This window comes from Trifolium pratense, linkage group LG2, assembly GCF_020283565.1.
Source record: "Trifolium pratense cultivar HEN17-A07 linkage group LG2, ARS_RC_1.1, whole genome shotgun sequence".
Lineage (NCBI taxonomy): Eukaryota > Viridiplantae > Streptophyta > Magnoliopsida > Fabales > Fabaceae > Trifolium > Trifolium pratense.
The window spans coordinates 70,428,729-70,452,241 of NC_060060.1; the positions used below are offsets into that span (position 1 = coordinate 70,428,729).

The 23,513-nt window shown below is 36.4% G+C and overlaps 1 protein-coding gene and 1 non-coding gene across 5 annotated transcripts in view; one reads left to right on the top strand and one right to left on the bottom strand.

Annotated features, from left to right (window-relative positions):
• Positions 1-13,553, top strand: part of LOC123904004 (HEAT repeat-containing protein 6) — a 46,357-nt gene extending 32,804 nt beyond the window's left edge. For all 4 annotated transcript variants that reach the window (XM_045953702.1, XM_045953703.1, XM_045953704.1 and 1 more), the window contains 12 exons: positions 1,493-1,744; positions 3,759-3,854; positions 3,934-4,028; positions 4,138-4,201; positions 4,290-4,374; positions 4,483-4,556; positions 4,706-4,942; positions 5,043-5,116; positions 10,568-10,674; positions 11,116-11,234; positions 11,624-11,701; positions 12,748-13,553. In XM_045953702.1, coding sequence (XP_045809658.1) covers positions 1,493-1,744; positions 3,759-3,854; positions 3,934-4,028; positions 4,138-4,201; positions 4,290-4,374; positions 4,483-4,556; positions 4,706-4,942; positions 5,043-5,116; positions 10,568-10,674; positions 11,116-11,234; positions 11,624-11,701; positions 12,748-12,945 — 1,479 coding nt within the window. In that variant the 3' untranslated portion in view covers positions 12,946-13,553. The remainder of the gene's footprint in view (positions 1-1,492; positions 1,745-3,758; positions 3,855-3,933; positions 4,029-4,137; positions 4,202-4,289; positions 4,375-4,482; positions 4,557-4,705; positions 4,943-5,042; positions 5,117-10,567; positions 10,675-11,115; positions 11,235-11,623; positions 11,702-12,747) is intronic.
• Positions 298-389, bottom strand: LOC123912050. Its single transcript, XR_006810910.1, has one exon. It is a non-coding gene; the product is annotated as a small nucleolar RNA snoR113 (small nucleolar RNA).
• Positions 13,554-23,513: the final 9,960 nt, after the last annotated feature.

Here is a 23,513-nt window from a genome sequence, read left to right on the forward strand (position 1 = left end):
ATTACAGTGCTATCGCCAAACGACACACTTGAATATATCTGTCACATATGAATGTACTCAATTATTCAAAGGTAAGTTGACAGATACATTACACTGGGTCGTTCAGTGGTAGCAGTGTAATCATACCAAGCTAAATGCATATGCTCTCATGTTGGAAAGTATACGATGACAGTCACCCTAGAATCAATCACTCTTATGGTACAACACAAATCTGTAGAAAGTATTGATTGAAAAGCACTATAAACATTGATGTAAACCCTAAACCCATGGAATAAAAAAATGTTATGAAGGTGTTTCCTGGCTTAGAAGAAGACACTTTGATGAAATCAATGATCAACTACTAGCAAAAAATGGCAGCCGTAAGACCGGCATTTTTATCATCATTGCCAGTAAAACCCAAAAACTGAAAAGGTGAAATTTTTTGCTATCCTATTGGGAAGTATACGATGAAACTGACCCAAGAAGATCCAACAGCTAGGATCCATGCTTTTGTATATGATAAAGATGGCGAAACTATTCTTGATGGTTATTCAAGCATTACAAATTTGAATATGAAGTTGAACAGATTACTTGGAGTAACTAAATCCGCAATGAGTCGGTGTTTGTATTAAGTCATACTATGCATCCAAAACTAATGGATGTGGTAGAATATTTGTCTTATTTGACACTAAAATAGTGTGTGACCCTTAATTTACTCCGATGAGGTGATGTAAAATTGAAAACCTAACCCTAAGGGAAAGAGAGGGCGAGGAAAACGATGACAACATGTTGGTGAGATTATCAGATGTTGGTCCTGATATCGGTCATAAAGTTAACATTATACCCGTAGTTAATGATGTTAGTTTCCCCAAGACAACCACGGACATAGATTTGTGTTGTACCATAAAGATTAATTGGTATCAGATCTTACTCCAACATCTGTTTTGCCACCTGTTATCAGGTTTCCACAATCGGTACCATTTATATCCACACATCGGATAGAGTGCAGAAATTGAATATATGGAAATTGATTAGTGTCTTTGTATTCCTATCTAAGAGTGTTATATACCAGGGCTTATTGCATTAAGAGTTATTGTTATTCTCAAATCTTTAGTGATAGTGACAAATACAATGACATTAATATCTAAATTTATGGTAAGGTCAGAAACAGTAGTAAAAGCAAGGGGTTCTGGTATAATAACTAGGCCACCAATAGTGAAGCAAAAATTCTAGTATAATAACTAGCACATATATGATATAGGTGATAGTGATATTACTAAAATATAATGTTTGAATGATCTCGATGAGACTGAAAAAAGTATTTGAGGATTGACTTGACAATTATGCTGTTCTTGCAGCATGATTATTTGTCTGTGTGTATGTTTCTTTCTTTGGACTTTTTTTCTGTTGTTTTTATATATTCACACATCATTCGTTTATATATGTGATGTCATTTCAGTGTTATGGTATTTCCATTTTTTTGGGTTGTGATAAAATTATGTGAATTTTTAAGGTTCTAGACGAGTGTCTTCGGGCTGTGTCTGGATTTCAAGGAACAGAGGATCTTTCAGATGATAAAATGGTGGATGTTCCTTTTACATCCGATTGCATTAGGATGAAGAAAGTTTCATCTGCTCCATCTTACGAACTAGAGTGCAAAGATCATGATGTAGTTAACTCTGAAGAATGTGAATCTGGAATTAAGCAATGGTGCGAGGCAATGGAGAAGCATATGCCTCTTATCTTAGGTCACTCTTATGCAATGGTACAAATTTTCATTTCTTTAGTTTTATATTGTTATCTTTTAGTCTTAATAATTGAATCATTTCCTAACTTGCACATCTAGCCTATTTAAGATATTTTACAACTATTTATTTTTTGGATGACTTTGCTAACTTGGATGACTTTGCATGTCTGGCAACAAAATAAATTCATGCACCATGTTAGTAGATGTTGGAACTTGAAGGTCTTGTAGTCTGTATTCAACAAGAATGAACTTTCACACGCGCATATGGATGGAGATCCCTACTTAATTAAGTCATGGCGTTAAAAAATTGGTTCTATCTTGCCTTTTAACATTATAGCTTCTGAATGTTAATCCTTGGTTTGGTCAAAACCTCGGCTCACTGTTTCTCTTCCCTTTGTTTTATTGTCCTTCATGCTGTGGGTGGAGTAGCTGCTGGATCATGATGTTGGTGTTATTTGGGGGTTCTGGTGTGAGTGAGTTTTTCTATTATGTCTGTCTGGTTTTGTCCTGGTCTTGCCTTATGAAGTATCTGTTTGTGTTGCATAAAGGTTGTTTATTTTTCTAATTCGGTTCTGGTCTGGGGTATCCCACACAACATTCAGAATCGGCCATAGGTTCTGTGTTGTCAGATGGTAGCTCTAATCACGAGTCTTTGGTTTCAAGTCCATTTTAAAAGGGTCTGTGGTCAGCAGCTAAAGTTGTGACTAATCATGCGGCAAGAAGAGCATATTATTGATGTCTAATCACTTAACTGACATGCCCAAAGAACAGGAGCTCTGATTCCAAGTTGAAAATTATTTCTGAATTATATTTCAATTGTGAATGGAGTACAAGATACTAATCTGCTTATATAGACTACCGTAGACCTAACTGGCTAGATTAATCGACTGAATGCGATTATTACTAGTAATTACAAAATGCACACCTAATACTTATAGGCTACAGACACGATAACATATTTACTACAGTGATCTAATTTGATTGAGATAGGAATTGTGGGCCATTTGGATAAGTGTTTTACCTTAATTCCAGAGAAATAATTGAATTGTTCAATGTGTTCGAGAGCAAATAAAGCATTAAGATTGACAATTAATTAGCTGAACAATCAAGTTAGTTGAGAATCCAATAATGACCATATCATCCACCTACACAAGAATGACCCTGTGTGTCGTGTTCATTCTGAAATACAAAGGGGTATTACATTTGCATTGGCACCCAAAATCATCAAGTGTGGAGGAGAGGCGATCAGACGAGGCTTTATGGAGGTACAAACTGGTGAGCGATTAGAAGATTTCAAACCCTTGAGGCTGAGTCATCTTTACTTTCTCTGCAATTAAGTCATTAAGGAATGAAAGTGACTAATAATGAAAATTGCTTGAATCTTGCAATTTCTAATCCAAGAATTCAAAGATGAGAAAATATCATTCACCATTCTCGTTAGAGAGAATTTTAATTCATCTCAAATTAGAAAATGAGATTCTTACAAGAGTTTTTAAAGAAAGATTCATCCTGCTATGCTAAATCGACCATATCTACGCTCATATTGGGTTTACACCACTTAATTAAAATAAAATTATTAAAATTCATAATTAAACACAAATAAAAATCATTCTAAAGTTTTGACTGAAAATTTTCCTTGTTTTCTTCCTAATTAGCTCCTTTTAGGGCCTCATCAAGAACTAACAACATCTACCAGATTCTATCATAACACAATCTGTTAGCTGAGCTGTTGCTAACAAACTTCTAACTTAAAACAACCGAACTAGTTTTGATAAAACATACACAATACATACTATGCTACAGACAACATGACTGCACTATAACACCATAGTCTGATAAAACATGCACAATACATATACAGACAACATGACTACACTATAACACTAGTGTTGATATTACTGAATCTCTTATTTCCTTTTTTTCGATTTGTTCTTTTGTTAATGTATTGAAGAAAATTATAATATTACTGAATCTGAATGCATAACTAGTTTGCTTTTAATTAATGTGTGCCTCTTTCTATTTTTTCTGGAAGGTGAGGGCTGCGTCTGTTACGTGTTTTGCGGGTATCACTTCTTCTGTGTTCATCTCTTTCCCAAAGGAGAAGCAGGACTTCATTTTGTCTTCTTTAGTAAGTATGATACATAACCTGCCCAATGCCATGTATTATATTGAATTTACTAACATAATTTCTTGCAAATGTTTTGTAGGTCCATGCTGCTGTACATGATAATGCATCATCAGTGAGGTCTGCTTCCTGTCGAGCCATTGGTGTCATTTCATGTTTTCCACAAGTGTGTCAGAGGTTACACTGAAACTTTTAGTAGCACCAGTATTTAATATTATGAAATCTTTTTGAACCTTTTGTATCAGATGAATGAGAGTAAAACTTAAAAGTTCAATCATATCTTTAGTGCAGAGGTACTTGACAAGTTTATTCATGCTGTTGAGATAAACACTAGAGATGCCCTAATCTCAGTAAGATCTGCTTAAATTTGTTAACTCCATACATTGTTACATACTTTAATGCTCTGTGTGCTGGAATTTAGAGATTTTGTTACATCAGGTGAGGATAACGGCTTCATGGGCATTGGCAAATATATGTGATGCTATTCGTCACTGTGTTAGAATTCTTCACTTTGGACAGATGGGTGAGTTGAATTTGATGTCTATGATTGAATAATCAACCATTTGGTGTCAAAACTACATTTCATATTTTTTCGTTTTTAATTTTCTTCTATCATGATTATTTTTTGCAGATTCAAACTCCAACCCCCAGTTTATTGTATCATTGAGCGAGTGTGCTTTGCGTCTTACAGAGGATGGGGATAAGGTACGGTTATAATTTTATTCCTTTTGCTAGTTTCCTCTATTGGTACCTTTTGTTAATGAGTTATTTTGTTTGCATGGGTTTATTAGGTAAATCTTGTACTGAGTTCTCTTTTGATTCTTGTTTTATTAATTCTCGTTTCTCATTACTAGGTTAAATCTAATGCTGTGAGGGCTCTTGGGTATATTTCACAAATCTTCAATTGTTCAATGTCAAGATCTCAAGAAGTGTCTGTGCAAAACCTTAACCAGAGGACTGAGGCCCCTCTCACTAGCGAGAATCCTTTGACGTGTCAACGGCGTTGCCTATTGGATTCCCTTGAAGATTTTCATAGGCTGGAAAAAATAGTTCAGGCATTTATTTCCTGCATTACTACAGGGAATGTTAAGGTACCAAGATTATGTTATTTTAATTTGATTTTTAAAATAAATTTGTTTTCTAAATCTTGTTGAAAATTTCTCTCTTGAATCTTGATTCTCTGTTTTACAGGTCCAGTGGAATGTTTGTCATGCTCTAGGAAATCTATTCTTGAATGAGACATTAAGGCTGCAGGACATGGATTGGTATGTTAGAATTAAGCACATGCATCTTATGCTTCTCAGACATTACATATCTTCATTCTTCTTCTAGATATTAGATATTTTAATTTGTAGCATCAATGAAGTATTCTGTAGGTGTTAGAATAATAACTGCGCTCATGTACCAATCATATATTGATACGGATTGAACCTAACTCCACCTCAAAACCATGGTTCAAAGTGGAGGATTGTCCAATCCTATATAAACCCTCACACCGGGTTCAATACTTCCGATGTGGGACTCCAAGTTGGGTTCATGAAGCCCAACTTGCACATGGAAATCGGTAACAAATCCGCCCGCTGAACAACCGGCGTCCCGACGGTTCATTCTTCCCCTTTCTTTTATAGGGTTCATTCTTCCCGTTCGGTCCTGGTGCCCAAGGATCGATCGAACTTGCTCTGATACCAATTGATACGGATTGAACCTAACTCCACCTCAAAACCATGGTTCAAAGGGGAGGATTGTCCAATCCTATATAAACCCTCACACCGGGTTCATTACTTTTGATGTGGGACTCCAAGTTGGGTTCATGAAGCCCAACTTGCACATGGAAATCAGTAACAATTCCGCCCGCTGAACAACCGGCGTCCCGACGGTTCATTCTTCCCCTTTCTTTTATAGGGTTGTGACAGGAATTAAGTATCAATCAATGAATGAACAATTATTTCTTCTCTCAAAAACAACTCCAATTTATCTTTACATATTTCTCGTTTGTATCTAATTCTATTCAAACCATTGGAATTCCTATTTTGAGACTTGACTCTATCGGTTTCGTCCCTAGAATCTAATTTATCGGTTACAATTGGTATTGAGAGCCTTCGATTCACCGCTCATGATGGCTGCTAAACACAAACTAGTAAAAATTTTGAGTACTATGGAAGTGGAAGAGAAAATGGAAATGAGTTTATGTTTCTTATGTGATAAACCTCTTACTTTGGAACATCTACAGTTACATAAAAATATTCGGATTGTTATGATGGATAAAGATGAAGTCGATGTCGAACCACAAGGAAGCAAAGAGGACGGTGATCAATTACAGTTTAATCAACCACAATCATCTATGGAGGCATCCTCTGTGCGGCTTAGGGTTCAACCGCAAAGTGGTATTTCAACCCCTCCATGTGTGTTCCCAACCGAATCGACCACATCGTCGCAAAATCAATCACCGCCTTCTGATTTGCATAGCTTGAGTGAGGTACAATTTCAACCAACTCCATTGTTATTTTCTACGAGTCCACCACCACCAGAGAAGAAACGATCATCAACATTGATGGACTCTGGGTCTTCTCATCGGCGAATATTATTCCACTGTCGGAACCACCAAAGGCCAACCACCGAGATCCGACGACATGTGAGAATCCATTGCAGTTACAGGCAAGACTCGCACCAACATGTAGGATGAAGCTATCATGGTTTTGGGCAAATGAGTTGAGAAATGCAGACCCAATATTGGATTGGGAAAAGATGAAACGTACCATGTCTGATGGATTGCTTCTCAATACACCAATGAACAACAATTCCAGTGTTACAACGAGAACATTACTTCTAGATTCATCATGGGAAACATATTTGTTTGATAAAGAAATGCTTCTAGCAAGAATACAGTTCACAAAGTACAGCAATACGACTCCGACATCACCGCCAAAACCACCATATCAGTATTTTCAGAGGAAGAAAGTGTTATTCCAGGTTTTTCACTACCATTTTCTTATGATGAAATGGATAAATGGCTTTTAAAAGGAATGTGGATTTATATAAAGAATTGTACAAATTTGTTTATATATTGTGCTTACCATGATCAGCTTGAAGACAATGATTATCCCCTCCAACTGTTTGATCAAATTTCAAAGGGCCATGTACCTATTTTGAGTGGCGTCATTAACATGTATATGGATAATGAGCAAGCTGTTGAATTTGACTTGTCCAAAGAATTGGAAGTAACATGTCTAGGCATGGGTTCTTGTTCAGACATAGTGACAAGGTATAGTCAAGAGTTTAACATGAATTTGATTATAACTTTCATTGTTCTTTATAGCAAGATTCTAAATAAGGGAACTCTGCTGGTCATTAAAATTGTAGCTGCAAAACAGTTGCTGCTGCTTCTTACTTCAATAGGTCCTGAAAAATTCTTCCAAATATCTCTTGCAGTAATTAAAATTTCCAAGGATATGTTTGTATATGTGGGAATGTACAAGGAAGATGTTGGAAGGCAAGTTTCAGCTCATTTTGACATTAGTATGAACAATTCAAAAGTGTTTGCTTTTGACATCAGCAACCTTGCAACATTTATAGTAGCCAAGATAGAGGGAACACCATATGAACTAGTGAAATTTGATGTTAATGATGCAAATAACCTTGTTCTAAGAGAGTTTTACCACTGTTAGTTCTGCAATTTGAGCGGTACTGTAGTTGGAAATATCTTCAAAGAATATTGGTTAAAAACTCTTGGAGAGTATAATGACTATAATTATGCAACACTCAGTTTGAGGAATGGCAGGGGAAATCTTCAACATTTTCTTGTAGTTGATAGTGAATGTTTGTCTTAGAAATGAGTATTGGGCCTAACTCATCCTTACAAAACCGGCTTGTAAGGTGAGGATTGCCTCTAGTATATAAACACTTATCCAGGCCATCTCGCAACCAATGTGGGACTTCTTGACACACCCCCTCACGCCCAGCACTATTGGGCTTGGTGCATGGATATAAACGGTAGGTGGCCCGATAGTGGAAACCTGATAACAGGTGGCCCAACGGATCGTGGAGAGGCTCTGATACCATCTTAGAAATGAGTATTGGGCCTAACTCATCCTTACAAAACCGGCTTGTAAGGTGAGGATTGCCTCTAGTATATAAACACTTATTCAGGCCATCTCGCAACCGATGTGGTTCTTCTTAACAGTTTGACTAGCCAAGATTTTGCCAAGAGACTATATACTTTCAACCTTGTCTCTGCTGCTAGGCACAAATTGGTTTTGGGAGACAGTAATGAAACTCATGGTGCCATCATCTTTGAGCTTGCAGGAACTCTAGTGAGTTGTGTTTCCTTAGTTTTATATGGAAATCTATTGAGATACAAAATTGAGTTTTCTAATCATGTTGCAATAGAATTTAAGCATGTCTTGTTTGCTTTGGTGCACAAAGTGCTTAGAGAGTTTGTTACATGTGCATTTGGTTTATTGGTAAACCACATATGGAGCTTACACATGATTAACCTGGTAACAAGCTTCCAGCAATGCTTTCTTCTTAATATTTGCTGCTGCAATTGCTACCCAACAGATCCTAGCTTGGCTAATGAAAAAAAGAATGGTGTTTGTTTCTTATAGTCCTCTGGCCTTAAAGCTATGCACAACACCTCCTTATGCTATTTTCAGCTCTTTCCCTGTCGAAGCTAAGCTACTCCTTCAATGCATTGGAATTATGACTATTTGGCACAGGAAGATGATCAAAATAGGGGAAATGTTCGAGATGCTAAAGTTCTAAGCAAATGGAAAGCTTTGCCTCTTAAACATGGCACTTGTGAATTGTGATTGTTAATCCTTGAGGACAAGGATGTTTGACGGGGAGGGTATTGTGACAGGAATTAAGTATCAATTAATAGTTTATTTTAAATAATAGTTTATTTTATGTCATTTTACTTTTTTATCCTTTAGGGTTGTATTTAAAGGCATTGTGCCTTACTTTGAAAATCAATCAATGAATGAACAATTATTTCTTCTCTCAAAAACAACTCCAATTTATCTTTACATATTTCTCATTTGTATCGAATTCTATTCAAACCATTGGAATTCCTATTTTGAGACTTGACTCTATCGGTTTCGTCCCTAGAATCTAATTTATCGGTTACATATATATGAATCAATTTAGTTGTGTGTGACACAAATCCAGTACCTTACAGTCTGTCTTTTCACCATGATATCTGTAATCTAAAGGAAGATTATTTTTTTCCCCATGTGCTCACAATTGTGCCTCCATCAGTGGCTTCCGTTTTCAGCATTGTCCACTGTTTGGGAACTTTTCTAGCTGTGTCCTCCACCGTCAGCAGCAAACTTTTGCAGTTAGATTAAGCTGTAGGAAGTCTTGGATTGGCCCTGGAAACCACCTACTGACCTATCCTCAGAGAACTCTACAGTGTACAAAACCCAACTCTGCATGCACCCCCATATGCAACTTGCTTGTCCTCTCTTTTCTCCATGCACCAACACATGAGAGCATTTTACGCCTCCTGTGGCAATCATACTTCTCTTGTTATTATCATTCCCTTTAACATCCTCATTTTTTTGCCTCATTACTAAGTCTCCCTGTGAGAGCACTTATATTATGCCTACTTCTGCCCTTTTCACCTCCATTGATTCCTTGTGATAGAGTACATATAACCTGTTTCTGTTTGTATTCTAGTAGGCAGAACATTAAGCATGGTTATATTAGTTAATACCTGTTATGATAGCTCGGCAATTAGTTCTGCCAGCTGTGCAATTCTGTTACAACCAGTTACTGAACTGTCTTTTATTCTACGTACTATAAATACTAATCTTAGTTCAGCAAATCTGAATATAGAAATCAATTATTCACAAATTTTTCGATTTCCCTCTGAACTATTGAGGTTGTTTTATTTTATTTAGAAAAGTTCACAATTAGCAGTAGCCACAGCACATATTCATGTATCCAGCTTCTCTAATGGAGAAAAATATTATGAATATTATTAATTGATTAAAGTGTACAAACATTATACACAATATATAGACAAGCTCCGATTAATGGGAACAATACAAAAAATCAAATAATTACATACAACAATCCAACTCAAGCTAGTGAATGGATTTTGTTAACACATCTGCCAATTGGTGCCTAGAAGGAATATGGGCAGTTGTTATTTATCCGCTATTCAGTTTTTCTTTAATTAAGTGCCAATTTATCTCAATGTGTTTTGTCCAGTCATGCTGAACAAGGTTATGAGCAATACTAAGAACCGATACTATATCTTTATGTAATCAAGCACAAAATAACTTCATGGGTTCTTCATATCATACTATATCTTTATGTAATCAAGCACAATTATATTGTTTGGTAATTTTCTAAGGTTTTAAATGTATCAAAATCTTATTGAGCTTTAGCTTGAAAGGGAGTTCTAGAGTATATGAGAAAATGTCACCACATCATTAGTATGTTAAGAGTATATTAGATTGTCTCTTAGAATTTCTTTCCATATAAATGTTGCATATAATTTGTTTCCTTGTTTAATAAAACTAAGAGTTTAGTATTAGTATTAATAATGATAAATATTAGCGTTTTGTCTTCTGAAACAACGTACAATATATCATTCATATCATACCTATATAATTTTATGATTCAGAGTTTTGTTTTTCATCCCTCTTTACGTAAAAGATAAAAATCCTACAACATTAAAATAAACTATGGTAATGGAACAATGTTTGCAGGGCTCCGGTCGTGTTTGGCATTCTTCTGCAGCTACTGCATAATTCGTCAAATTTTAAGATCAGGATACAAGCTGCTGCAGCATTGGCTGTGCCTTTGTCAGTTCAAGGTAATGTATTTTCTTACCATTAATTTGCATTAGTAATCATTTAATATGGTATATTTTTAATATAATTTTTTTCTCTTTATAAGATAAAAGTGACATTTTATCTTTGTACCAAAATACAAAAGTGACATTTTATCCTATCTTCTAACTAGTGTTATATAGTGCATCACCGAAACAAGATGGTATTCTCTCATGATATAAACAATGTCATACCAAATACTGCGTATCATCAAAATTTTATCATGCCTTGCACCATTTCTTATATTATCAGGCCTTGTCATATTATGCATATTAAATGGACTGCAGTGCAATATAATATACTTCGTTACCTGCTTTTCCTTAAATTATATTTGGTTCTGGGTTCTGATTATTTTTAGTTCATTCAAAGAACTTTAAATCCCAAGCTGTTAATTGAATATAACTTGTTCTCCCATGTTTTAGCAGATTATGGACGATCCTTCCCCGACATTGTGCGATCCATAGAGCATATAATGGAGAATATAGATCAGGACCCAATTTCTGGGCCTTCGAATTTCAAGTATAGGGTTTCATTACATAAACAGGTCATACGTTATATTCATCAATGCCATGTTAAGTTTATCATTTTGGAGTGGTCAAATGATATATATAGACTTGAAATTTTGGATGGCTGTGATTTAAATTCAATGTAACAGTCCCACATTTTCTTCTTTTGTAATCATTATATATTAGCTATGTATTGTGTTGTGCAACTCTGTGTATCATTTCTATTAAACTACTATAATTTGGAAAAGAAATCTTACTATGTTGGACATATATCTTGATTTGAAAACTCGATGGTACTGAATTTGAGTGAACGTGCACAGAAATCTTATTTTATTTATGGTTTTTAATTATGGAGTTATGATATTGTTCTGTTGATTTCTTTTTTCTTTCGTTGTTACTTAATTGAATTGCTCATTTTTCATTGCAGCTTACCTTGACAATGTTACATGTTCTACGCTATACATCAAGTACAAATGATCAATTGTTAAAAGATTTCCTAGTGAAGGTAACTATTTTATTTTGAAGCAACATGCAAAACTCTGGAATAGTATTTTTTTTATCAGTGATTATTGTCTTCAAACAATGAAGTGATGATATGTTAAGTTATACTCAGATCATGGAGACCACATCACTGATAATAATTTTTGTTTTCTATGTGGATATCGATTATGGAAGCTACCTTCGTGACAAATTTGATTGAATAAATTAAGTCACTTTAGAGGTTTCTAAACGCTAACTTTGTGACAAATTTTGTGGAATGTCATGTTGTAGATATAGTAGTTCTGTTTATTTGTTATAGAACAATGCGTTTTTATTTGATATATGTACTATAGGCTATGCATGTTCTCTACAGTTTTAATAACTAGATAAAGAACTAGTGTCATCTTTAGAGAAGGGGAAAATGTTATACTACCCTCCGTCCCTAATTATAAGACCCTCTTTACATTTTTCTTTGTCCCTTTTATAAGATCCCTTTCATATTTTCAAGAGTATTAATTATTTCTTTACCAACATACCCCTAATTAAAGTACATATTTTTCTTCAATTTGTAATAAATACTTTAGAAAAATAATAACCCATTCTCTTTCTTGAAGGATAAAATTGTTAAAAACAATACCAATCAACAAATTTAATACCACCACCCACTTTTTTAATCTCCGCAATTTCTCAATGGGGTCTTATAATTAGGGACAGAGGTAGTATAATAAAGTGACTCTAATGGCAATTTTACAACTATCTGTGAGGGAATTTAAACTGTCCCTTGAGGTTACATTGTTAAACTTTTTTTTGGATTACTACAATGTCAAACTCGTACCACTAAGTTGAGATCTCATCTTATATGTGTTGTTCAAGGGAAAAAGCCTGATTTTTTGGTGACTTATCTTTGCTGGCTACTTTGGTAGTAACATTATGCTATCATGCATTTGTAATTTCTGTTTGTCTCTTGATTATCCCAATTGTACGAAGAACATTGGATTTTCTGTTGTTCAAATAGCCTTTGTTGGAATTTTCCCTTGGCTTAATTTTTGTTCTTTTTTATTTATGTAAAAGAAAGCATCCTTTCTCGAAGATTGGCTCAATGGTCTATGCTCATCTGTTGGGAGGATGATTGATGTTCCAGATAAATCTGTTGCAGACCGAAAGAAAGCAATGATATCCAGCGCAATACAATCATTGATAGAAGTATACAAAGATAAACAACAGTATGCAATCATGCAAAAGTTTGAGGAGTTGAAGAACAACATATAAATGTGAAGTCATATAATGAGAGTGGTTAATGATCCTACCAGGCAAAATTTTACCATTCTAGATAGCAAGTGGAATGAACAGGCCTCTGGAGGTGAACAAATGTAATCTGGAGAATAGATCAAGTTCAGTCCAGATAATTTATTTGATAAAGCAATGTATAGAGGATGTATTAGCTATATCAATGGTAAAAAGAGATTTCTTTTCTCAACAAGAGGATGGTATTGTGTCTATATATAACATTGTAATCGTAACAGTTTTCCGGAACAAATGAATGGAAATATGGAATGGAAGGATTAACTACATCAATGGTAAAAGAAGATTGCTTTTCTCAACAGGAGCATCTTTTTTTTTTTTTTTTGGTTACAACAGGGGCATCTTATTGTATCCAAATATTTCTCGTTGTAATGATAACATTATTTCCGGAACATTTTATGTTTTTTTTTTTTATTAGTTTTGACAATGTAGATTATATTTGAAGCCATTAGGTCTATTGGTGAAGAGTTCATATGGTATGTATGAAGTCTTAGATTCAAATGTCATTGACTCCATTGTACACAAAACATAAGTAAATTATTTGTTTCTATGTTAACATATTCTTATTCTTTTTATCTAGAGTGAATTTCTCATGCTGTTTACGCTGTTTTTTCGTAAACAACCGCTAGTTTAGTTTAATTATTTGCAGGACCAACTAGTAAATCCTAGGACATGTTTTGTGTATAGATTTTAATGTTCATCATTGAAATAAACATTTGGTAAACCAGTTTGAAAGAACAATTTACAAAAAACAATGTAAATTAAACAAGATTCACTCGAATGAGAGAATTTGAAAAGATAAATTGCAAAAGAAGGATTAAAATTGCATAAAAAATGTAAAAGTTTTACAAAGAAAAGAAATGGTTCACGAATTCATACATTTTCTTCACTTCACCATTTTCTCCTGAACGCATGAATACTTTAGGTTTGTGAATTTTGTATATGAATTGTGACCCTTATTCAAACTAAAGGAACTACTATTTATAGGCTCAAGAATGAACAACTGCATGTGCAAACGTGCTTCGTCAGCTCTCTGAACGCACGAACCCACGATCTCTTGATCACGCTTGAAAAGAATAACTGCTTCCTTAGCTTCAACTGTCACTCGAATCTAGCCTTCGAACCCCTTGCTATTTCCTGCTAAAAATAATGAAAATAATTCTAAGTCCATAACACCTTCGAATACTAAGATTCGAAAATCCTCATTCGATTCGAAGGCAATTTTGCCTTTTTGTTAATAAAACATTTTATGAAATTAAGACTTTAAATAAACTTAATTAGGTAATTTAATCACCTTTTCCTATCTTTTATTAACTTATTTAATGCGTTCATTTTGGACCGTCATGGATACATTCCATTTATTATTTCCATTCATTTAATTTAGTCGCGTATTTAAAATGATGCACAAAATTAGCATTAAATTCATATGGTCAAAAATTCGAGATAACAAATTGCCCCCCCAAAAATGCCATTTTCGGATGAATTATTGAATGAAGAATATGGCGTTTTTGAAAGATTCCGAATTAAACTTTCACACTTCCCAAAGACGGCGCTGATGTCAGCAGTCAATCAATGCTCTTTTCAACTGCCATATCAAACCCCACAATCATCATGACTGCAATTTTATAGGAGTAAATGTGACACGCGTTCCCATAGGAAGTTGAAAGAAAAATTTTCTATTTTTTTTCTAATTATTTAATTCGGATTTTTGACCAACACTATAATTAGCAATCAACTCATCTATTCCACTCTGTTCATCTTCTTCTCCGAAACTCTCTAATTCTCTTCCAAATCTCCACAATTAACTCTCCCAAACTCAGAAAAATACTTTCTTTGTCTTCGATTCTTTCAATTACGAACGAATCTTGAGTCAATTGATACCCAGAAACCTCAAAACAACATTAATCCGAATGTCTAAAGATTCTATCGCACCTTTCAAGAACATCAGAATGACTTACAGTTCTATAGAAACTGTTGAAGTTCCTTCAGCTGGGAAGTGGAAGGAAATCGCCAACGGCAGCGATGGTGTTAGCCGTTACGTGCCTGAAATTTTTTATAAAAAGTGCATGGAGCTTGCTACAGTGCGCTACCACATTAACCCCTTCAAGTTCCCGAACTCTTTCTACTGCACCAAAGAGTTTGCTGATTGGTGGGACAAATACTATTCTAGCCATATCATGGACACCATAGCACTCATTTCAAGGCTTGAGAGTGGCTTCAAACAACCTGTCATTGAAGAGATTCGCTCGAAAGTAGCTCGAGGTAACTTCTTTTAACACTTATCTTTACTTATTTTTGCCATTTATTTGACATTTTACTAACATCAATTTATGTACATTCTTAGGCAAATCTACAGCTTCGATCAAAACTGTTGATCAAGCTATTGCTGATGCTGGTGGAAGTAGCCAACCAACCAATTCGAAGCTCAAAGAGGTGAAACAAGAAACAACGGTAATTACTTTAAACCAAAAGTTTTGTCTTTCACCATTTTGCTTCGAATGTTACTAATCAATGTTCTATTTCAGAGTCGAAAAAGGACCAATGACTCTACTAGTGAGCCTTCTTCCAAGAGGACTAAGTCTATCCACATCTTGACAGATGATGAAGCTGAGGTAAACCTCTTTCTTTTTCTTTCGATAACTTGTTTTTCTTCTTGTACTAACTTCTCTCAATCTTTCAGGGTGAAACTTGTGTGCCTTTGGAGAGGAAAAGGCCTGCTTCGAGCTCAGAGCCACAAGCTGTCCCTGACGCCACTCAAGCTATTGTTGATCCCCTTCCTTCAGAAAAATCTCATAAGAAGAAGAAGAAAAAAGACAAGTCTACTTCTCACAGTGAAGACTCCAAGTCCAAGAAGGAGAAGAAGCACAAGAAGAAGGGATCGAAGGCTTCTGAGGGCACTCCCATTCTATCTACTTCTGTTGGGGTTGAGCAACCAATCCAACAGCAAGACGCACCTGCCAACATTCCTCAGTCAGAGCCACAACAGCAATTCGAAAGCATCAACTCTTGTGTTGTCTTATTCTGTGCTTATTTTAACTTCTAACAGAGTTGGCTTATATTTCTTCAAATATTTACCATTTATACTTAGAATATAATTATCAAGAGTTAAATCCTCGATTTCATAAGCACCATTCGAAAAACACTGAATAACTCTAAATGGACCTTGCCAGTTTGGGGACCATTTACCTAAGACTATCTTATCCATATGTAAAATAACTTTCCAAACTAAATCTCCAATATTAAAGGTTTTAACTTGTAATCTTTCTTCATCTAAGTCAACCAATTCGTCTAACATCATATTCCAATAATGGTCAAATGGTATTCGAACAGACTGCAAGCAAACCTCTGCTGGTAATACTGCATCGTGTCCATAAGTCAATCGAAATGGAGTAGATTTAGTCGACTCTTTAGGGGAATTTCTATATGCCCACAAAATTTGATTCAAAGTTTTATTCCAATTCCTTGATTTTTTAGCAATATGTTTCTTAATTAAGCCAATAACACATTTGTTGGCTGCTTCAACTTGATCATTTGCTTGCGCATAATATGGTGTCGAGGTTAATAGCTTAAAACTTGTTTGCTCAGCAAACTCTTGCATCTTTCGACCAACAAACACCGAGCCTTGATCAGTAGTGATTAACTCAGGTATCCCAAACCTATAGATTATATAGTTTTGAATGAAATTAATCACTGCCTCCTGGTCAACATTGGGTAATGGTATGGCTTCGATCAATTTGGTGAAATAGTCAATCCCAACAATAATGTAACGATGGTTCTTTGATGATGCAGGTCTTATTTCATCAATTAAATCCAAAGCCCATCCCCTAAATGGCCATGGTTTTATGATCGAATGCAATTCATTTGCAGGTAAATGTTGTATTCCCGCATGCTTTTGGCACTCCAGACAACCCTTCGCAAATTCTATGCAATCTTTCAGCATAGATGGCCAATACATGCCTGGTCGAAACAATAACCATTTCATTTTATGACCAGCTTGATGAGACCCACAGGCTCCACTATGTGTTTCAGAAATAGCCAAATAAGCTTCAGTCTCACTAAGACACTTTAGCAAGTGTAACACCCTAACCCATACTACCCTTAAAAACGTAATTTTAAAAACTTTTTAACAAGTGTAAAGGCAGAGTGCCACGCGGTAATTAAAACACAAGCATACACACAGAGCGTCATGAAATTTAACATGAAAAGTAACAGCGGATTCAATCAAACCAAGCATGCATATATATACATATATATATACATAAGCCATATTCATCCCTAAGGATGTCACTTATACAAGAACTAGCATATCAAAAGGTAACACCGATATACGATGAAATCCAAGCGTAATCCCCGACTCGATGTTACATTACCAGAGCATTTACTATTTACAAACTCTAACCAAAAGCTAGTACTAAGAGGAGTAATCTATGCTAAGTCTCCTCACCAAAAGGTACTTCAACACCAAGCTAAAACAGCAGTCTAAACGTCGACACAGTCCTCAGCCTGAATATCTGAACCCCCAAAGGTCCAGCAAATAACACAAAGCAGAGAGTTAGAAAAACATAACCGCATATCATACGAGCATAAGAAAGGCCTTACACTTCCAAACTATCATACATATTCTAACTCACACCAAAACATCTCACTAAACAATTATCAATTAATAAGGTTCAACACAATTCAACCAGATAATGTCACATACCATTTATCAAATATATGCGCATTTACCCTAAGGTATCTAATGCCAATTAATTCACTGTCATGCCATCCCTAGACATGACTAAATGCATGTGGTACCAAGGTGTCTCACCAACGGTGGACCAAGAACAGTTTTATATCTTGCTGGATATGTCGGAACTTACCGAACCATCTTATCTCCCTTGGATAAGCCAACACAGTTTTATATCCTGTTGGATAGCAACTCCGGACTCATGGATTCATCTAATCCGATCCTCGGCTTCATTATGGACACATAATCCATTTTCGTTATTGGAACCCAAGTTTCCAATGTTCACATACAATCATGAATGCATGTATGCATACACATATCAACCATATGATATTCTCTAGCTCGAAGCTACACTTTTATGAATGCGGGAACACAATCCTAACACATTCACTTAACATTGCAAATTAATGCCAAAATATAACATTGCTCACTTTAAGCAACAACTTATTGCATACACGTTTATCAATCATATAACGATTAACAATAAGCATTAACAGTATCAACATGTATCAACAATCATGTAAGGATACCCCTAAACCATGTTACAAGTGCCTAATCACACTTACGAACATCAACAAAAATTGCTGTCACAGAGGCCTTCGCTAAGCGAAGCCTCAGCGAGACATGGCGAACCACGATCCAGGAAGTCACCTGCTCATGGCGAGCATTGGCGAGCTTCAACGAACTATTCGCTGAGCGAAGGCTTAGCGAGCCTACGCGAACATCACCAGGGAATCACCTGCTCATGGCGAGAATTGGCGAGCTTCAGCGAACATGTTCGCTACAGCGAACTCCTGGTCGCTTAGCGAACTATACCAGAAAAATATCTGTTCTTGAGTTTCAATAAGGCGGTTTAACCTCAAATCAACTCAAAAATTCATTCAAACATGTTATAAATTCTTATAAACAGCTATTTCAAGCATATATGGTATCAAGGAACATTAATCATCCCTTCCAAACATCCAAATACCTCAAACAATCAAAATCATGCCAATTTCTTGGGTTTTAAGAAACTTTCATAAACCTTTTCAACATGATCCAAACACATGCATATTTTTCATGAAATCAAGCTAGTGATTAACACATACAAAGTGATGATGAAGAACATCACACTCACATACAAAAGCTTAACCAAAAGTCTAAAAGAAATTGAGTGGGAGAGTTCGGGAATGGAGACATAGACAATCTCCCCTCTCCTTGCCACTCAAGAATCATGAATTCTAATCTCTTACCTTAAGCAAAGATGACGATCCAAGCCTTCTCTTGCTCAAGCTTTCTCTCTTGATCAAACCCTAGCCCTTGCTCTATCTTGCTTCTAAGACAAAAGGTCATGAAATGAGCTAAGTCTCATGACAAGGTTCTTTAAATACCTCTCCCTAAAAGTCATGAACCAAGCCCAAGTGGCTTAGGCCCAATGCCTCTCACGCCCATTAAGCCCAAAACAAAGGTTCTCGCGTCTAATAACTTACGCTCGGCTAAATAATTATTCGCCGCTCACTAAAATAATAAAAGCCAATTAATAAATAAAATAACATTTAATAAAATATACGAATACGAAAAATGGGTCGTTACAATCCTACCCCCCTTAAAAGAATTTCGCCCTCGAAATTACCTAGAAACAGATCGGGATAGGAATCTCTCATCTTGCTTTCCAGCTCCCACGTTGCATTCTCACCAGCCGGTCCTCCCCACACGACTTTCACGGATGCAATCTCTTTGTTTCTCAACCTCTTCACTTCCCTTCCTTCGATTCTCAAAGGCTTAGTCTCGATGGTCAAGTCATCCCTCACTTGAACATCGTCCGATTCAATCACGTGTGTCGGATCAGACACATACTTGCGCAACTGTGATACATGAAAAACATCGTGCAAATTCGCCAATGATGGCGGTAATGCAATCCTATATGCAACTTTCCCAACTCGCTTCAAAATCTCAAACGGCCCAATAAACCTCGACGTCAACTTCCTTGACTTCAACGCACGTCCTACTCCAGTAGTCGATGTAACTCGTAGGAATACATGATCCCCTTCTTGGAATTCAATGTCCTTCCTCCTCTTATCATGATAACTCTTTTGTCGACTCTGAGACGCTTTCATCTTCTCTCGGATCATCCGAATCTTCTCTGTTGTTTCTTGTACAATCTCTGGTCCAAGAATTGCACCTTCTCCAGTTTCATACCAACACAGAGGTGTCCTACACCTTCTCCCATACAAAGCCTCAAACGGTGCCATTCCGATACTAGAATGGTAACTGTTGTTGTATGTAAACTCTACCAACGGCAAACAAGAATCCCAATTCACGTTTTGCTCCAAAACACAAGCCCTCAACAAATCCTCTAAGGATTGTATCGTCCTCTCCGACTGACCATCTGTCTGAGGATGATAAGTGATCAGTGCATTTTAATGCACATTCTTCTACTATTGTACTAGTGTATTCCTATGGTTTAATTTACTATTTTCACTATTTTAAGGTTTTTTTATATTTAAGTTTATTTCTAACTCTATTTTATTTTCGGACTTAATTTATGAATAAATAGCACTTTGACACCCTTCCGGTCCGCAGGTCATAACTGGAGTTACAAATATCGGATTGAGGCGCGGGAAGATGCGTTGGAAAGCTGAGATCAAGAGCTACGACTTTCATGTTGAGGCCAAAACCCAGTTCGGAGCGCAAGTGTGTCAAATAACTGCGTTTATGTTCCAGACGAATTTAATTCAGCACAACTTTATATTTTTCGGCCCAATTGTTTTAAGGCCCGTTCCATGTATTATTTAAACCGAAAATAAGGCAGCTAGGGTGAGTCATTCACTGTTCACGGAAATAAGAAACCCTAGAGCAGCCACCACTTACATGGAGAACTAAATCTTTCTTTCAATTCGTTGGTGCAAGGAACTCGTTTTAAATTCTTGAGGTCTGTTTTAATAGCAAATTCCGTTTTATATTTATGTTCTGTTATGTCAATTCCATGTTCTTTATTTCAGTATGAAGTTGAATTATAATGATGCTTAATCACTTTAATTTGATTCGCACCGTGTTATTCAATTAGTTTATCGCTTGCATAGATTACATTGAATAGGAATTGACATAAACTTTGAGCGCTTAGCAAAAAGTGTTGATTGAATTCAGTAAGGATATTATTCTGTCATTAGTAACGCTTGCTTACTATTGCCTATGATTAGTTGAACGCATTTGACGCTTGTTTGAATGGAATTCGTATAAAATTGGTAACGCTTGTTTAATTCGGTTTTATAAATCAACCAGAACATAAGCATATAACGAATTTATTCTTTGTGAACCATATGATAGAATCAAGAACGAGTTACCTAAAGCCATTGAATTGATCGTTTTAAACCAATTAAATTTCACATTTTTCTTACGTTCTGTTAACAAACCAAACCCCCCATAATTTACAGTTTTTGAATTGTTTCTAATATAGATAAACCGATTGTGAGTCTTCGGAGACGACCAAGGTTAACTGCCTTGTATTACTTTTTATTTAAATTATTATTTGACCACGAAACGACCGTGATCAATAAGCTGAACTCAACCTCAACTTCGTTCCTAAAGCTTCTTGCAAGCTTTCCCAAAATCTGGAAGTAAATCTCGGATCTCTATCCGAAATAATACTTGTTGGAATACCATGTAGCTTCACAATCTGCTCCACATAAATCTCGGCCAACTTAGGCACCAAAGTACCTTTCCTGATAGCAATGAAGTGAGCACACTTCGTCAGACGATCTACCACTACCCAAATCACCTCGTTACCTTTCTTGGTCTTCGGTAAACCTCCCACAAAATCCATTGCAATGCTATCCCATTTCCATTCGGGTATAAACATTGGTTGCAACAAACCAAACGGCTTCTGATGTTCAATCTTCGATTTCTGACAAGTTAAGCATGAATAAACAAATTCAGAAATTTGTCTCTTCATTCCCGGCCACCAAAATAACTTCCTCAAATCCTGATACATCTTGGTTACTCCAGGATGAATACTCAAACCACTTCTGTGACCTTCTTCCATGATCATTCTTTTTAATTCGGGTACATCCGGTACACAAACTCTTCCGTGAAATCTCATGACTCCACCTTCGTCAATCTTGATATTGGTCTCCTTGCCCTCATTGATGAGTACCATCTTCTCCATCAATTTCTTATCCGATTTCTGACATTCTTTAATATTCTCGAGAAAAGGATTCGTCAATCTTAACATTCCAAGCTTCACACTTGAAGAAGTAACCTCACACACAAGACTCAAGTCTCGGAATTCTTCAATCAACTCTAACTCTCTCACCATCAATGATGACATATGCAAAGTTTTCCTACTTAACGCATCGGCCACCACATTGGCTTTTCCGGGGTGATAACTCAATTCAAAATCGTAGTCCTTTAAGAATTCGAGCCATCTTCGTTGCCTCATATTCAACTCCTTCTGGTCGAATAAGTATTTCAGACTCTTGTGATCACTAAACACTTCAAACCTCGATCCATACAAGTAGTGTCTCCACACTTTCAAAGCAAACACCACTGCGGCTAACTCCAAATCATGCGTTGGATAGTTCCTCTCGTGAACCTTCAGTTGTCTTGAAGCATATGCTACCACATTACCCCCTTGCATAAGCACTCCGCCAAGTCCTAACTTCGAAGCATCGCAATACACGACGAACGACTCTTTGGCATCAGGTAAAATCAACACGGGTGCAGTAGTAAATCTTCTCTTAAGCTCTTGGAAACTCTTCTCACAAATACCATCCCAAACAAACGGTTGATCTTTCCTCGTCAACTTGGTTAACGGTAAAGCCAACTTCGAAAAACCTTCGATGAATCTTCTATAATAACCGGCTAAACCAAGGAAACTTCTAATCTCTGAAACAGATTCCGGCGTTCCCCACTGTGACACAGCGTCAACCTTCGCAGGATCTACCGCGATTCCTCCACTTGAAATTATATGCCCTAGGAAACTCACCTCTTTCATCCAAAATTCACACTTCGACAACTTGGCATACAACTTCTTCTCCTTCAAGACTTGCAAAACAATCCTCAAGTGCTCTTCGTGCTCTTCCTCGGATTTTGAGTAAATCAAAATGTCGTCGATGAACACCACCACGAATATATCCAAAAATGAATGGAAAATTCGGTTCATATACTCCATGAAAACTCCGGGTGCATTGGTCACACCAAACGGCATAACTGAATACTCGTAGTGCCCATACCTCGTCCTGAATGCAGTCTTAGGTATGTCTTCCATCTTTACTCTAATCTGATGGTATCCAGATCTCAAATCGATCTTACTAAACACGCAAGCTCCAACTAGTTGATCCATCAAATCATCTATCCTCGGAAGTGGATATTTATTCTTGATCGTCACTTTGTTCAACTGACGATAGTCTATACATATTCTCATACTTCCATCTTTCTTCTTCACAAGCAATACCGGCGCTCCCCACGGCGAAACACTCGGTCGAACAAACCTCTTCTCAAGCAGCTCTTCAAGTTGCTTCTTCAACTCATTCAACTCAGACGCTGACATTCGATACGGCGCCATCGATATCGGACTAGTTCCAGGTACTAGGTCGATAGAAAACTCTACCTCTCGCTTTGGAGGCACGTCAGATATATCATCCGGAAACACATCTGGGAATTCACAAACGATCGGTAACTCTTCTATCTTAACTCCTCCTTCGAGTTTCAATGATGCAAACATCATGAACATCTCGGCATGTTCTTTCAATGCTTCCGATACTTCCTTCCCGCTCATCAAATGCAAGTTCTCCTCCGGCTTCGGAAAAACAACGGCCTTCTCACGACA